At 48.1% G+C, this 15,718-nt stretch overlaps 2 protein-coding genes across 4 annotated transcripts; one reads left to right on the forward strand and one right to left on the reverse strand.

Moving 5' to 3' along the window:
* Window positions 1-992: 992 nt before the first annotated feature.
* On the forward strand, window positions 993-4,125 carry XBP1 (X-box binding protein 1). Its single transcript, XM_055711348.1, is given in 6 exon segments — window positions 993-1,268; window positions 1,337-1,433; window positions 1,522-1,650; window positions 2,075-2,128; window positions 2,131-2,235; window positions 3,068-4,125. Coding segments are annotated over 6 exon segments (1,140 nt in total). The 5' UTR covers window positions 993-1,071; the 3' UTR covers window positions 3,626-4,125.
* A 3,986-nt stretch (window positions 4,126-8,111) lies between these two features.
* On the reverse strand, window positions 8,112-15,534 carry CCDC117 (coiled-coil domain containing 117). Of its 3 annotated transcripts, none has more exons than XM_055711326.1 (6): window positions 15,260-15,534; window positions 14,614-14,972; window positions 13,839-13,889; window positions 13,237-13,470; window positions 11,650-11,787; window positions 8,112-11,118 (listed from the first exon to the last, which is right to left on the reverse strand). In XM_055711326.1, the coding sequence occupies exons 1-6, from the start codon at window positions 15,527-15,529 to the stop codon at window positions 10,866-10,868; spliced, it is 1,305 nt and encodes a 434-aa protein (XP_055567301.1). In that variant the 5' UTR covers window positions 15,530-15,534; the 3' UTR covers window positions 8,112-10,865. The 3 variants fall into 3 exon arrangements, with proteins under 3 accessions (XP_055567301.1, XP_055567298.1, XP_055567310.1); XM_055711323.1 differs by having other exon boundaries at window positions 14,614-14,975; XM_055711335.1 differs by lacking the exon at window positions 11,650-11,787 and having other exon boundaries at window positions 14,614-14,975.
* Between the last annotated feature and the right edge of the window lie 184 nt (window positions 15,535-15,718).

The following is a 15,718-nucleotide window of genomic DNA, read 5'->3' on the forward strand; positions in this document are numbered from 1 at the left end:
CAGCCTTAACTAAATGTCATGCTGCAGTGAGTAAGGAAAGAACAAACACAAACTTACAAACGCAGTTTGTTCTTCCTATCATGAAAGCCTGGCAGGACTCCAGCGCTGGAGTAAAGCCAAACCAGCACACCAGCGCCTTTGAACTTTTAAACCTGGTGTTTTTCCTTTACAGTTTAACATCTTAACTGATTTAAATTCAGCGTCCAAATGGATTTCAGAAAGACGTGTAAGTAGCCATAGTTTCAACATTTCATAACTACTCAGGTTGCGGGCAACTGCCACGAGCAAGACGAGGGGGAGCTGTGGGGAGGCCGTGGAGGCCAGCGCTCCAGGACACGCGCGGCTGCCACCTGCGGCGCGGCCTTCGAGGCCTTCTCTGGCCATCACCAAGTGCCCGCGTTTCACTCCACGCCCGCACTGCCACTTCACCCATTTGATCAGGTAACTAATGTACTTGCTGCACTGGGACAGGCTGGATGCCAAGTGCAGCCCCCGAGGCGCTTCTGCGCGCTCTGCAGCTTCTGCGATCAGGCGCCGACTTCTCCCTGCTCCCTCGTTCTTGAGCCCACCCTCATGTCAAGTTACAGCCCGTCCTCGGCACTCGGGCTCCTCAGCAGCTGTCCCTCCCCCTCGGATCCCGCTCTGGCTGTGTGGGACAGATCGCCTCAGGTAAGGTGGCTGCAGGGCAGAGACAACCGCCCGCGGCCGGTCCCTCCTCCAGGCGCCTCAGCGAGCCTCAGGCAGCGAGCGGTGCCGAGTCGATCCGAGCGGGGGCCGATCCGAGCAGAGCCGAGCGGCCCGCCCGCCCCCGCGAGCCCTGGCGGCCCCGCCCCTCCGCCCGCGCTGACACCTCACCAAGCCCCAACCCCCTCGGCTGATGCAATTACCCTCCCTTCCCCTTGCTTTCGGCCTCGGACCAATCACGGGCCATCCGGGGCGTGTCGTCATACGGCTCCGGCCAATGGGGAAGAGCCACGATAGTAGAAAGCCGGGCGGGGCGTGCGGGGGCGCAGACGGCTGTGAGCTGTGGTGCCGGGCAGCGCCGCTCGTCCCGCTCCGTCCGCGCCCGCCATGGCCGCGCTGCCCGGTACCGCGGCCCCCCGGCTGCTCCTTATCCCCGGCAAAGCGGCCGAGCCCCCCGCGGCCGGCCGCCACCTCTCCGTCGTCCTGCCGGCAGGAGCCAGCCCGCCGGGCCTGGAGGCGCCGCAGCAGGCCCGCAAGCGGCAGCGGCTGACGCACCTGAGCCCGGAGGAGAAGGCGCTGCGCAGGTGAGTGGGGGCCGGCGGCGGGGCCCCGCCGCGCTGGCAGCCGCGCTGACAGCCGCCCTGCCCCGCAGGAAGCTGAAGAACCGGGTGGCGGCGCAGAGCGCCCGGGACAGGAAGAAGGCGCGGATGACGGAGCTGGAGCAGCAGGTGGTGGAGCTGGAGGAGGAGGTAGGGGTCGGGGTTGGAGGGGGCCGGTGTGGGCCCGGGGGGAGCCGGGCATGGGCCCGGGGCCGCCCTGCCTCACGGCTCTCTGCAGAACCAGAGGCTGCTGCTGGAGAACCAGCTCCTGCGGGAGAAGACATGTAACCTGGCGCTGGAGAACCAGGAGCTTCGCTGCCGCCTGGGCCTGGATGCTCTGAAGGTGGAGGAGGGGAGCGAGCCCCAGGTGAGCCCGTCGCCGCGCTGGCAGCCCCCTCGCCCCCTCCCCGCTGGGGGTCCCGGGGATGCTCGGGATGCCTGCCCACAGTGGGTGGGGGGCAGTCCACTGCCTGGTCCCAAGCTGTTGCGAGGCAGTTTCATCTGCTGGTCTACAATCTGTTCTAGAAGTGAAGTAGTAACTGTCAGTCGTATACAGCTGTCTCTGAAGACCAGGGACATAGTGGAAGGTGTCAGGCTTTCAGTTAAGCAGTGAACAAAACAAATCTGCAAACACGTGGGCCTTGAGGCTACCCTTGGGTTCCTGCTGCCAAAGCCAGTGGAGCACCTGATGTTGGAAGTTGTTGCAGGAAGACCATGATCTTCAGGGTTATGTGCTGTACTGTCTGCTAGAATCTCTGTGGTGACTGACTGGGTTTTATCCTTGCCTGCAGGTTGTAAAGGAATCACAGGTGGATGAGATTAGATTGGTGACCGGGTCCGCTGAGTCCGCAGCACTCAGACTACGTGTTCCTCTGCAGCAGGTGCAGGCCCAGCAGTCACCACTTCTGATAACTTCCACATGGATTCTGATGACAGTGATTCAGACTCTAAGGTAAGCATCCATTCCTACCCAAAATGCACACAGAACTCGGAACCACTGTGGATCTAAGACTAGTGTTGTAACTTCTTGACATAAAGTAATTTTCTGTGGTTGGCTTGGTTTCTAAGTCTTGGAGTGCCATACCTGTGGCTCAGAACAGCTGTGTTGGGCTGTATCCAGTGAGTACAGGAGTTCATGCAACTGGTTCAAGTCCAGTTTCCATAAAATCTTAAGAGGATATTGCCTGAAACAGCCTGGTGGCACTTACAGCAACAGTGTACAAATACCAAAAGCATACTGTGCTTTTCCTGTTGTTGAAAGTAGACTTCATAATTTTGCTGATGAGCTGGCACTTGGCAAAGCCGTTCAGACTTAAAGCTTGCCCCTTATGAACTTCCAGAAATGTAAGGACAGGCATCTTTCACTTAAAAAAAAAAAAATGACCAATTAAACCCAAACCAACCCACCCCCCAACAAAAACCTGTAACAACCGCACCACCTTTGGTCATGGGCAGATTTGCTTAAACTGGGTTTTGGTACTGGCTCTGTGGAGCCAGCAGGTAGTGTGGTGGTTGTACCTGATGGGTCCAAGGTCCTGAGGAGTTTGATAAAGGCAGTGAACATCAAATGCATGTAGGTTGCCAGTACCTTTTAAAGAAAAAAAAAAAAAAATCTGAGATGAGAAATTGCTTTAACTGTTCTGATGGTGATCTTGGTAAAATTCCTAGGTCCATGATCCCATTAGCGCATTTTAACTTTCAGATGAGTGTCAATAGATTTTGCAACTGATGCCTTGCTGTAACAGTAGTAGGCTGTCTTCCTAAACCGTTCTTTCATTCTGCAGTCTGATCTCCTGCTGGGCTTTCTGGACTGTCTGGACCCAGAGATGCTTCTCACATACGCTGGTTCAGAGTCAATGTGCCTGGAAAAGCTGGAGGAAGACATCTGTGGAGAAACAAATTCCGTACCAACCTCCTCCTCTCCCTCTTTGGGGTCCCCATCAGCTAAGCTGGAGGCCATTAATGAACTGATAAGGTTTGATCATGTGTACACAAAGCCCCTAATACTGGAGATTCCTATTAAAATGGGTGACCAAACCGATATGCTAGTGAAAATCAAGGAAGTATCTCTCTCTCCACCTGAAGACAAAGCTATCCCTGAGATCCCAGTATCTGTGAAAGAAGAACCTGTAGACAGCTTCATGCCTGAACTGGGCATCTCTCATCTGCTTTCCTCTCACTATAGCCTTGCAGCTTCAAGCTCTCTGTTGGATGCCTGTAGTGACTCTGGGTATGAAGGATCCCTGTCACCCTTCAGTGACATGTCCTCTCCACTTGACACTGACCATGTGTGGGAGGATAGCTTTGCCAATGAACTTTTTCCCCAACTGATCAGTGTCTAGCTTTGTAGTGCCAACTGGTCAGTGTCTAACTTGTAGTGTTAACTCCCTTGGAAAATTATCCTGGCAGGATAATGGGATAAATGCCCCTTTGTGGGGTGTGGAATGAAGTGTATTCAGAACAGCATTGCTCACTTCAGTCCATGCTAGTAGATGGAGTGATGGCCAATGTGCTTCTCCTGGTATGGAGGAAGTCTAGGGTGTCCTGTCCTCCCACCCACCCCATCAGTATTGGCTCATGAGGGAGGAAAGTTTGTTTCTCAGTAACTTGACGATTCTGTGTGAACCTGAAAATGTTCATTTAGTTTCCCACTTAAAATTATTTTAACACAGGAAACTGTAGTGGGATGTTCCTGTATAGACAACTGGGTTAAGACTGAATAGTCTGTATGTCTTACAGATTTACTATGTAAATGCTTGTTTTCCATTTGCTATGTAGAGTTGCTTTCTCCATTTAATATTTAACTGTATTGGTGCAATTAAAGTGCAGTGCAGCTCACTGACCCTTTTTTGCCTTGGATCTCAGTGGGGAGGGGAGAGTATCTGGGCCTTATAGAATTCAAAACTGTATAGAAGTTTTAGAAGACTGGGTCTCTTGGTGTCTTGTACTTAAACCACCTCAATGCAGCAATCCAGCAGCACTTTGGTGTAAGCAGCTGGATGCTTCAGCAGCTTTCTGGGGTGCAAATTCCATTGAAGGTGGATGGGTCTGTATGATGGCCAAAGCAGCTAGAGCAAAATCTGCAGCCTGAATGGGGAACACAGATGGCAGTAGCTTGATGTCTGAATAAAATCACTGTAGTATTTGCCATTGGCCAGTTAACTGTGCAAAATGCTTGGTCTGAGTGAAGGTGGGTGCGCTTAAAGTGGTGGCTGGTGTTGGTGAAGCAGTGTGAGAAATATGTGGTGAAAGAGGTGCAGATTCTGTGTTACTGCAGGAATTGCTGAAGCATAAAGTAACTTTGCAGGAGCTCATCTCAAATATCACAGGAGGACTCTTTTCTGTTGTCCTTATCCATCTATTTGTTCCAATGTGACAGTATTAAAACCACTTAAACTGGAGCGAGAGAAGAAACTGAAACTTCATACAGAAGTGAGAGCTGTTCCAGGTGTTGGTACAGCTGGTCTTGGTTTCTGTGCTATTTTGTGTCTTGTGTGAAATTGTGACAAAAATAACTTGAGGTGGAGGAGGGAAGGAAATGGGTGATGGGACAGGAGGGTGTTGGTCACTAACATTCAAGGTGCTTTGGGTTACAAATTTAATGTAGCTTGCATTAAAGCATTCTACCTGAGTACTGGATAGCAGTAAAACTACAGCTGTGCAGTACAGCAGAAACTTGGACTAGGAAGATAAAACTTTAAGTAGTCTGGAGAATAAGTTGCTTTATGTTCAAGCTGGCAAATAGGGATGACTGCAAGAGAACGCTTAGTACCTAGCATCTAGTCTAAAAAGCAAGCAGGCAAGGGAGAATTTGATCCATGGTTTTGCATTGCTTTTGTCCATATTACTGGCACTTCATATGCAATTATTTCTGCTGTACTTAATTTCATTTTTTAATGTGAAGTTTCATTTCTTTAAAACTCAGCTCTACGTTTTCTAGCCTAGAAGTCAAAGACCTAGTTTACAGGAACAAGCCTGGAGGAGTTGAAAGCAGCACCTGTGGAAGCCTGACTCCTCGCACCCTGTGCTGGGGGTGCACAGCCCTCCCCCCTGTCCTCTGTGGCAGTTCTCCCTGTTCCCATGCAGACACCTGGCCTTGAACAGGCAGCGCGGTAGAAAGCTAAACATGTTAAGTGATGGGACTGTGTCTCCTTGGTGCTGCAGCACTCCTAGGCAATGCGTGTGTTCCTGTGAGTGTGATGTTGGAGACTGAGCTGCTGGAGGTGGCCTGTTCCCATCTGAGGCTGTTGCTTCTTCAGGAGCTGCTCCCAGTTGTAGATGAAGCAGAACTGTCAGTGATACATGCTACCTCCCCTGAGGTATCTCAGGTTATCAGGGATGCTCAGTCCAGTTTCACTTGTGATATCCAGCATTAGAAATGCATTTTCTGTGCTCCCAGACAAGCACTTTAAGTGTGACAACTGATAACCAACCATTTTAGTAGCTACTGAAAGCAAGAGCTTTGCCAAAAGAAATAAAAATTCAACTAAATAAGGAAGTCAGCTATAAACTTAATCCTTTTGCTGCCTGGACATCTTTTTAATTCCTCCCTTTGAAGCAAGGGCTGTGATGGGCAGGGGGAGGAGGCAGTGGTGGCCTGGATCCCACTTTCCCTGCCCTGATGCAGTAGAGCACTGGACCCCTTGGGATCACCGTGGTGCTGCCACGGATAGAACCAGGCAGAAGGGGTGAGTGCTGTGGAGCAGAAAGCTCCTGTCTGCTGCTGGGGGCCACCTCCCACCACAGTGTGTCCTGCTGCTGCCCTGGCAGGTGGGGGAAGCCGCCTGTCCTGTGGCCTGAGACCCCTCCATGTGGGGCTGGAGCACCTCACCATTGCTGCACCTCCAACCCCCTCTTCTCCTGCAGCAGGCGGCTGGCAGGGCTGGTATTTTGCCACCCTCTGCCTTACTCCAAAGCTGCCTGCAGACATGGTGCTTCTGCCCAAGCAGCTCCTGTGGGTGCCTGGAGCCACCACCCAGCCCCCTCCACTCAGCCTTTGGGACCGGGTGTTGGATGAAGGGTGAGGGGGATGGGAGATGAAGCAAAACAGATAATCCTCAATGCTGCCTGTTAGAAACGGCTTCCATACCGATTACAGAGTACTTCCCAGGAGCCATTTACCAGTTGTGCTGCTGGTGCTGCCGCCAGCCCGTGATCCTGGGTAGCTCTGTGGGCTTGGTGGGCACGGGCAGGCGCTGCTCGCTTCCAAGAGCGCATCATTTCACTTGCTTCACGGCTGGATGCATTTTGTGTCCCAGAGCAATGAATTTTTAATGTCTAAAAAACGTCCATCATGGGAGATGGTCTCTGTTTAACAGGTTCACCCCCATGCCTTGTGAAGTGCAGTCAGCAAAGCTGCTCACTGAAGCTGTATTTACGCTGGTTTGCTCCCCTCCCTCAACCTCACAGGTATTTCCTGGCAGGCTTTATCCCGCCTTACTGGCAGCGTTAGGTTCCAAGACAAGCTGCTAAAATTTACCGTACTCTCTTCTGCTAAAAGCATACAACTGGTTCCTGCTGGGCACCTGGAAGCCTACTGACGTTCGGAATTTCTGTCAGTGCTCGTATTTTTTACAAGCCTCGAGTCCACTTACGTGCTACCAAGGCAGGATGAGGGGAGTTTTTTAGTATATATGTTTATATAGCACTTCAACATTCACAGATTAAAGTGTGAGAATTTAAACTGTCAGCAGAGGACCTTTATCTGCCATCTTCCTGTAGATGAGAGATGCCAGGTTAAACCAAACCCAGGCAGAGCTGGGGCAGGAGAGGAAGGAGGGACGTGCCTGGAGCAGCAGATTTCACAGTGCGTGTCCTTGAGGAGACTTGTTTTCCTGCTGCTCCAACTTCTGGACTCCTACTCACCTCGCAACAAGTGTGGATCCAGACCCAGCAGTTCACATGTGTTTTACATCTGCATTTGATTAAATAAATCATCTGTGATGGAAGCCACACATCTGCTCTGGCTAACTGATACAAGACACAGGCTCTGGAACAATCATGAGCCTGGTTCCAAGTCTGTGCCAAAATACATTCTGCCCCTCCCTGCAGGGCTGGAGGAGTAATGGAGATAACCCTCCCCCCTCTGCAGCCCCCCAGGCATATCCCCAGGGAGACTCTGCCAGCCAGAGCACCTCACACAACCCCAACACGGGGCTGGGTTTTACAGTTATTTCCCTCTGACTCTGCACTGGAGGAATATTTAAGTCTTGTCTAAATCCAGAATACAACTTAAGCTAGTCAATATTTGACTCTGCCAGAAACCTCACGTTTTTATTATTATTTTATTAATATAGTTGGGGTTTTTTTTGCTGTTTTTCTCTCATTTTGAAAGCAAAGGCAATCCTGGTGTAGCACACCCATCTTTACCCTTCAGCTGCTTGAAAAACTTTTGAACGCAGGGCATTATACAAAAGAACAAAGTACATTCCAAGAAAATAATTATATAAAATTTTAATTTGTTTTAATTTATTTTGTACAGAACTAGGCAAGCTAGGCATTCAGTTTTAGTCTGAAATAAAATGAAAGCTCAGAAAACACAAGCTGTAGCAACACCTGGGACTCCTTTGCTTTGTTAGAGGCCTTTGGGTCGTAGCAGATCTGCAGCAACTCTTCCTTTCCAGCAGCTTCACACTCGCTCTGCCCCACTGTTGTGCCTCTGTCCTGTTGGACACCACGGAGGAAAGAAGTGACATGCCCTTGGGACTACACAGTTAAATTTAAAAAAAAATATCTTCTTAGGCCAGAAGAGTATTTCACCCTCCAGTCAAAGGACTGGACATATGCTTTCAAAGTTTTCACTTTTATTGGGAATGAAACACAACCATCTAAAAAATATTTTAGAAAATTTATTGAAAACTGACATACAAAGGGCGATTTGGTCCCAAGAGAAGACAGACCAGAATCAGATATTCCATAACTCAAAATAAAGTTTTACCTAATACTGCATCACATTTGCCATCCCGCTTGTAAACAGCTTTAATGAAAGTCTTTTAAGGAAGCCAACAACAAATGAAACTCTTACAAACACAAAAGTTTGAAAACACCAAGTAGCTGGTTCTCTCTCTCCAAGTGATTGCTATGGCAAGAATCTTGCTCAGTCCTCCTAGATACTCGATTCCTGCTCTGCTCCACTTCCATCAACTCAAACAATTCAAACTTCTCTCCTATCACAAGGGGATTAACAAATTACCAAAAAATTTAGTGTTTTCTACCAAAACCAAATTTCTTGGATGCAGTTTCTTCTCATCTCATGGTCTCTGTCAATAGTCTACTGCTATATTCTTGTTTCAGATGGCAGAATAACAGGGGTCAGTGATGCCATGAGCATCAAACAATTAAAAGGAAACACACTTCTGAACATCAACCTTTGGTACAAACATAAGAGCAATAAAGTATGCTTAAAAGCCAACTGCAAAAAATTCTGCAAATTTGATACACAATTGAAATTTTTCCTCTTAAAAATCCCTGCATTGAGATGTATTTAGGCCTCCCAGTTTTATACATCTTCTGTCGCTATTTTAGTATTGCTGAGATGGTTTTGTCAAATTTTTGAATTGTTTATCCTTTCTTTTCAGTTTATTTAGGATTCAGAGCTATCAGCTAAAACAGTTCCAACCCTGAGGTTTCGTTACAATCCCGCAAGTTTAAAACCAGGCTGTTATTTGGAGGCACCACATTTTCCCCGGCAGTGCCTACAGCCTTCTCCAAACTGCATTGCTTTACTTTATACTCAAGCAACGTAGCACGTCAAAGGCTGTAGATTTTAAGCATGTTCAGCAGCTTAATAATATATGAGAAATGTTATGCAGTACACGCAAGAGATTTGTAACAGACTCTTAGATGAAATCAGACATAACAGCAAGATAAAGCTGCATATGTTCTTCCAGAATGGTAAATTTATACACCAGTTTACAGAGTAATACCTATTCATGTTGGAATGTTTTTAACGAAGCTCTGAAATGTTTTAGCAAGAGACAGCAAATTTCACACAGCCTTCGACGAGAGCAGCAAGATCGACAGGATTTAACAAACAGGGGTACCTTTTGAACAAAGCTGCTGCTGTCAGCCAAAAGAAAAGAAAGGATGACTGCGAGAAGCTTGGTTTTAAACTATCAACTATGGGTTATTCAACAGTTATCCAACAAAAATACCATCACAAAGATTATCAATTAGCTGTGCAAAGGAAGAGTAGATTTTCTTACGCAAACAGCTGCGTTATTGTGGACTTGCTCCTTTACGTCAGCAAGATGTCAAAGCCAGACTGGGATGCTAGCGCCCTGAACTGAGCCTGCTACAGGGAAAGGAATTTCTTACAAAAAGCCTTAATTCTGTTATCTCTGAGAAAGCTCAAGGACTTAAGAACACAAGGTAAGATCCTTTGCCTTGTTTAAGGGCTTTAAGCATAACAGAACTGTTGTGTACTGAGGAAAGTTACAAGCAGTAGCCAAGTGAGGATCCCTTTTCTTAACACACTGAATTCTTTTGGCATACACATCTGTATAAACTACATGATGTTATGTTAATGGCACATGCTCTGGCTAAGTTTTAAGTCTAGATTCCCCCAGGAAGAAGACAACCATCATCCTTACTTCACCACCAATGCCAGCAGCCTCAAATCTGGGACTTGGTTACAGACAATAATCAGTATTTGACCCTCTTTATGCCGGAAACCAGCTCCCTGTTATCTGATTTACTTACCACGTTTATAAAAATTAAAGGATGCCTGTTATTTAAGCAAAAGGTACACTGTCTTCAACTGACTTGCCAACTCAATGCATACAAAAAAAAAATCACAGCACAATGTAAAATGTGAATCAATCCACCAAGAACTACTTTTCTCTGGACTTTGGGAAAGGGGGGCATCAAAAACCCACAAACACAATTTAGGAGCCAGTGAATCAAAGATGACTAAAGTTATTAAGTATCTTGCAAGTTAGTAGCTGATTTTACTTCATACAAAACAAGAAGCCTGTGCTCAGCTGTAACATTCCTTCCCTACCACACCACAGATGTGTAATTTCTACATTTCAGTGGACATAAAGTACAGACCAGCCACAGATGAAATACTGTGGAAAGCTGTACTTCCAAAGTGACTGCTTTTCAATCTGCGACTGAATGCAAAAGTGTTTCTTCCTTTCCATACCTTTTTGTAATCCAAATTAAACCAACTGACCAAGCATAGCATGGGCACGAAAGTCTTAATGGCTCAGTAAATGAAAGATGTAGCTTAAGCCACAGTTACATTCAATATTTGGATTTTTAAACTTTACCAAAAGACAATTAAGAGGGTATTTCACCATTAAGCAAAATGGAAAGCTACTTCCTTGTTCCAAAGGCCTCTGGATTACCTTCTCAGTAAAAACAAGACTATTTAACAGATCAGAGCATGGAATCTTACGGATTTTTTCAGTTCCCTTAAGTTGTGTCTGGCCAATCCACATTCTTATGATTGTTAGTAGGAAAACCCCCCAAAAATAATAAAACTTCAGATTCACACATCAAACCAGAATGAAAGAAGGAATCAAAAAACAGCAACAAAAAACGCCAGAAGATCACCACTTCCAGTCTGAAATCTGGCATCTACAACTCCATCTCTTCTTCTGCACACCCAGAGGTTCCCAAACCAGCATACTGATCTGGAGACATCGCAGTCTGTTGTGATTCAGGGAATGTTTCAGTCTGTGCGTCAAAAGCAGCTCTTGGTGTTGACTGCTTAGCTTGACACCCTTCTGTACTCTGCTGCTTAACGTTCTTAACAGAAACGGACTTCAGTTTATCTGTGAGAAATTCAGGAAGAGGTTTCCAAAGCACCAGCTCCATAGATGGACGGCTCCTAGAAGAGATGGAGTCTCAATTAAACTTCAGTTCTCCAATCACAACTACTAAAACCAGTGAGTTATCTCAGTCCTTTGTGCTAGTCTGGAACTCTTATTCCAGAGTCCATTTTTTTTTTCTTTCCCCCTATTAAATTTCCTCTTCCTTAACTAGTTCCATTACTTCTAGTTCTAACCCTGTATTTTCTTTCTTTTCTTTTGCACCAAACTCGACGACCACTGTCGGTCACAATTTGGGACCACCTTCTTTTGGAAACGCACATACATAAAAATCAAGATACAAGGGTTTATTCAACAAATTTCACTGTGTAGAAACGAGGAGTACAAAACAGACAGCTTGATGACCACCAGTCACACTTAACTTCTCTTTTACATTAGTTGTTCCTATTTCTGACCAAACAAATGGTCTGTTACACCACATGGGCTGCACCGTGCATTAACCAAGGACATCTCCACAAACATGAGACTGGGTCTCTCTTCTCATTTGCATGTGTTAGCTACATAGCACCATGATTTCCTCCAGAACTTACATAGATTCTATTATTTTCTTTGTCAGGCCTTCACCAAAATCCCTCTTCATCCCTTTTTTAAGGGTATCTGACAGGATAAGAGTGGGCAGATTGCTAACATTTCCATCAGCATGAACTTCCTCATCTTCATCAATTATCCTAGGAATGGAGGGGGAAGAGGGAAATAAACACTATTGAGCATACTGTTAACAGGCACATCCACTGCAGACTACAGTTACATCTACATGCGCTGCACTGTGCAGTGTAGGGATCTGACCCAGGCTGGGTACCAGAAGCAGCGGGGCCACGTTAACACCAGTCTCTCTTGGGCCAATACACCCTAAGAACGACCGTCACCACAGAAGCCGCTTGAGCAGCTATGCCACTTCTGGTACCTAAGCTAGCTTTGTTATCCCTGCATCATCCAGCAGCACGCAACGCAGGTATCCACTACGAGAAAATAAATAAATTCACTTCAGGGGAAACTGTATGATTCAGTCACATTACAAGAGCGAGTCTCAGTTATGCCATAGTTTCACCGGCTTGATTCCCCGTACCTTAACTCTGCAAATCATTGAAAAGCTGCTGAATACAGTTCCTAACCTTCAGTGACGTTGCACCGATTTCTCAGAGATTAAAAAGGCACAAAAAGTTGAAGCATTCAGAACAAGCCAGAGTTATCTCCGCTGGTTTTGGTAAACTTTTTAAAGAAAATTTAGCAGAGTAGCTGGGAAGGATGGGGAACAATCCTCCAAGAGGTCCAAAGCAGACTTTGTAATGCAAATATAGCCAGAGAATACAGACATACATCACTGATTCACCCATGAAAAAATAAAATAATCTAACAGTACCTTGGTTCCCTTCACGCACCATCTATGAAGTAATCATCTAAAAAAAAATCTTGTTTTATAATTTATAAAACTTTTGGCTTTTCTAACAACTGTCTGCAGTAGTCATTTTAGGTTTTTTGGAATACTAGCTCAACTGCAATCAACCGATACACATACATGTGACATTCCCAGAAATCTTTCAAAGGCAAGAACGCACAGTGCATTCGTTAAATGCTGGCAAGTGAGTGCCTGTAGCCACCCCATCACCCCCGTATCATGCTATCTGGTATTTAACAGCAAGATGAACCTCAGCTTTATTGCATATGTGCAGAGAGATGTCTCTGGTCCATGCTACTTTCTACACTTGACAAAATCACATCTACCTCGAGCATTTAGAAGTATTAATCACTGAACAAGCTGCAGCTGGTTGAAAAAAGTTGTTCACTGGTCAGACTTGAGCTCACCAGTTAAAATCTGAGCTCTGGCTACTCACAAAAGAGCATAAAACCCCATTACGGTACACCGATGGTGCACAGTGATTGTGAAAAGGTGGTTATTTCTTCACCATCTCTTGCTCTAGCACCCTCAATTTCAGATCACAGTACCACCCCCAAGACTCATAGGACCATAAGTAGCCTAAAAAGGAATCACTCGAACAGAAGGTTAATCTCAGACTTACAGTACCATTATCAAACTGCTAAGTGCTAGATTTACCCCTTAATGCCCACCAAAAAAGGGAAAGCTCAACAAAGCCAGGCTACTCAATCCCTGCATTTACCTGTCCTCAATTTCCTGAAGCTTCCTGCGAGCAACCTCGCACTGCTGTTCCCCCATTGTCTGATCCATTTCTTCACAGGGAATTTCTAACAGGGCAGTTTCAGGACCGCTGCCACCATACTGACTTGCCACCTCCCCAGCTGCCTGCTGACCTGCACAGAGAATCCATTCTTCAGTGTTGGGATTCAAAGGACAATTTTTGGCTCCTGTCAGTCTCTTCTTCCGCACAGGACAACTAGGAAACAGTAAGTTTACAATTGTCAAAAGAGAAAAGCAGCATTCTACAGGAAAAAACATTACAGAAAGTCATGTGCATGTCAACAGATTTGACATACTATGGAAACACAACCTCCACAAAGAAAACAAATCTGCGTTGCTCTTCTTAAAATGCAGGTACCCATAAAAGAAAATCAGTGCTACACAATTAATTAGGTAACTGAAATGGATTTGGGGTCATGTACAATTCAGGGAAAGCTTTCCAAATGCAAAGAGTGATAGAGGTTCCCTTCCTGCATATTTTGTAGATAGGATGTGCTCAAATCTTTACAGAAAAGAAAAAGCAAATTAAGATTCTTCAGGCTATAAAAGACAAATTTAATTTACCCTTCTGCCTCTTCTTCTAGCTTATGCTTCTTTCCACAGCGAACAGAGACACTGCAAAAGAAAAATAAATGGTCATTTAACTTCTGATTATAACTTCCAGTGATGCTGAAATTTTCAAGCGATGTTTTCCTCCCTTTTAAAATTTCACTTGCAGCCAAGAGCCACCATCACAGTGTATCACCGGCTGTGAAGGGAGTGGAAGTTCTGGACAATAAATGACCACTTTGCTCCAAAGAAAGTCAAAGGCAGCTGTAATTACTCTGTTCTCTGAGCAGATTTCCATGCTGCTTTCTCCTCTTTTACATTATTTATTTTTTCCATACAGGACAAGAGCAATTTTTGACAAAATTAAAATGTTTCAAGAAGCAACACGTGATCCAACTTAAGTCTCTTATTACACTGTCTCACAGTGACATACGCTAATTAAATAGGACTAAACAACAACATTTAATGGAATAATTTAAGTTTTTTGTGCTCACGTATAAGAAAGGGCAAACTAAAACAAAAAAGTCAAAAAAAGTACATATATTTAAAAGCATGTCAAGATGTTGGTAAACTTAATCACGTTTCTCTCCTTTTAGAAGGCCTCTTCATCCCCACCAACAAACTTCAAGGCCGCCAAGACGAGCACAATACGATTCTAACATTGTACAAGCAAAACACTCCCAGGAGAAAAACAAATTCCAACCCGCCTTGAAAAGAAAAGTTATTTCACGGCGCCAGCGCAGCTGAGCCATCCGCTCCCCCCGCCCCTGAGCCAGCGGTTGGCACTTACTGGCTGTGGCCCTGCGGCAGGTGCAGGCCGTGCGAGGGGGCCGCGCTAGTAAAGGAGCCCACCGGGGCGACCGTCAGGCCCTCGTTGTAGCTTCCCAGCGCGGCCAGCGAGGCAAGGTCGAGGCTGCTCTGCAGGTACAGGCCGGAGGAGCGGCCGCCGTCGGCACCATCGCTTCCGTTCCCGGCCATGATCATCACGGGCGGCTGGAAATGGCTGTGGCCGACGGCTCCGGGCGGCGGGTCGTGCCGCGTCCCCGCCGACGGGCCGTGGCGCTCAGGGGCAGCGGCCGGGGCCTGGGGAAACTCCACGGCAGGGCCCGCAGGGAGGCCCGGGCAGGATCTGCCCAGCGCCGCCATGTCCTGCTGCGGGGAGGGAGAGGCCATCAACGCCGCGCGTCCGCACCGCCGAGCGGGGCGACCACCCCAGAGGCCCGGGGCCGGCTCCCCCCCGCGCTACCGGACACCCCAGCCCGCAGTCGCCCGCCCGCCGCCGGCCCCAGGCGCTCCCGCTGGGGTCGAGCTCCGCGGCCAAGGTGAGCGGGCCCCGTCGGCCGCCCCGGGCTCCTGCGGGACTCGGCCCGCCCCGCCGCAACCCAAAGGCACGGCTGACTGCCCGCCCCCGCCCGCCCGCGCCGCGGAGCGCTCACCGCCGGGCCGGGCCGGGCCCGGGGCTGGGGGCTCCGCCAGAGCCCGCGGCCCTTCCAGGCCTTTCGCCGCGCTTGGAGAAGGCGCCGCGGGGCATTCTGGGAGCTGTAGGCCCGGGCGGGCGCGGGGCATTCTGGGAGCTGTAGGCCCGTGAGGCCGCGGCGCATTCTGGGAGCTGTAGGCCCTGGAGGTCGCGGGGCATTCTGGGGGCTGTAGGCTCGGGCGGCCGCGGGGTGTGAAGTCCTTGCCAGCGCCGTGGCTGTGGCGCTCATGGGGCAATGCGGGCCCCTGGGGTGGGAGGCCCCGGCTCTCCCAGGCCCCGGCCCTCCCCGGCCCGGGCCAAGCCTCAGCTCCTCAGGGAGCCTGGAGACAGAGCTGCTCTTGTCTGTGGCCTTGCGTAATCCCCGTGGCCGGCAGCCAGAACGGCTGGGCTGGGCCGTGCCACCGGTGGAGCTGCCAAA

This window comes from Falco cherrug, chromosome 1, assembly GCF_023634085.1.
Source record: "Falco cherrug isolate bFalChe1 chromosome 1, bFalChe1.pri, whole genome shotgun sequence".
NCBI classification, from domain to species: domain Eukaryota; kingdom Metazoa; phylum Chordata; class Aves; order Falconiformes; family Falconidae; genus Falco; species Falco cherrug.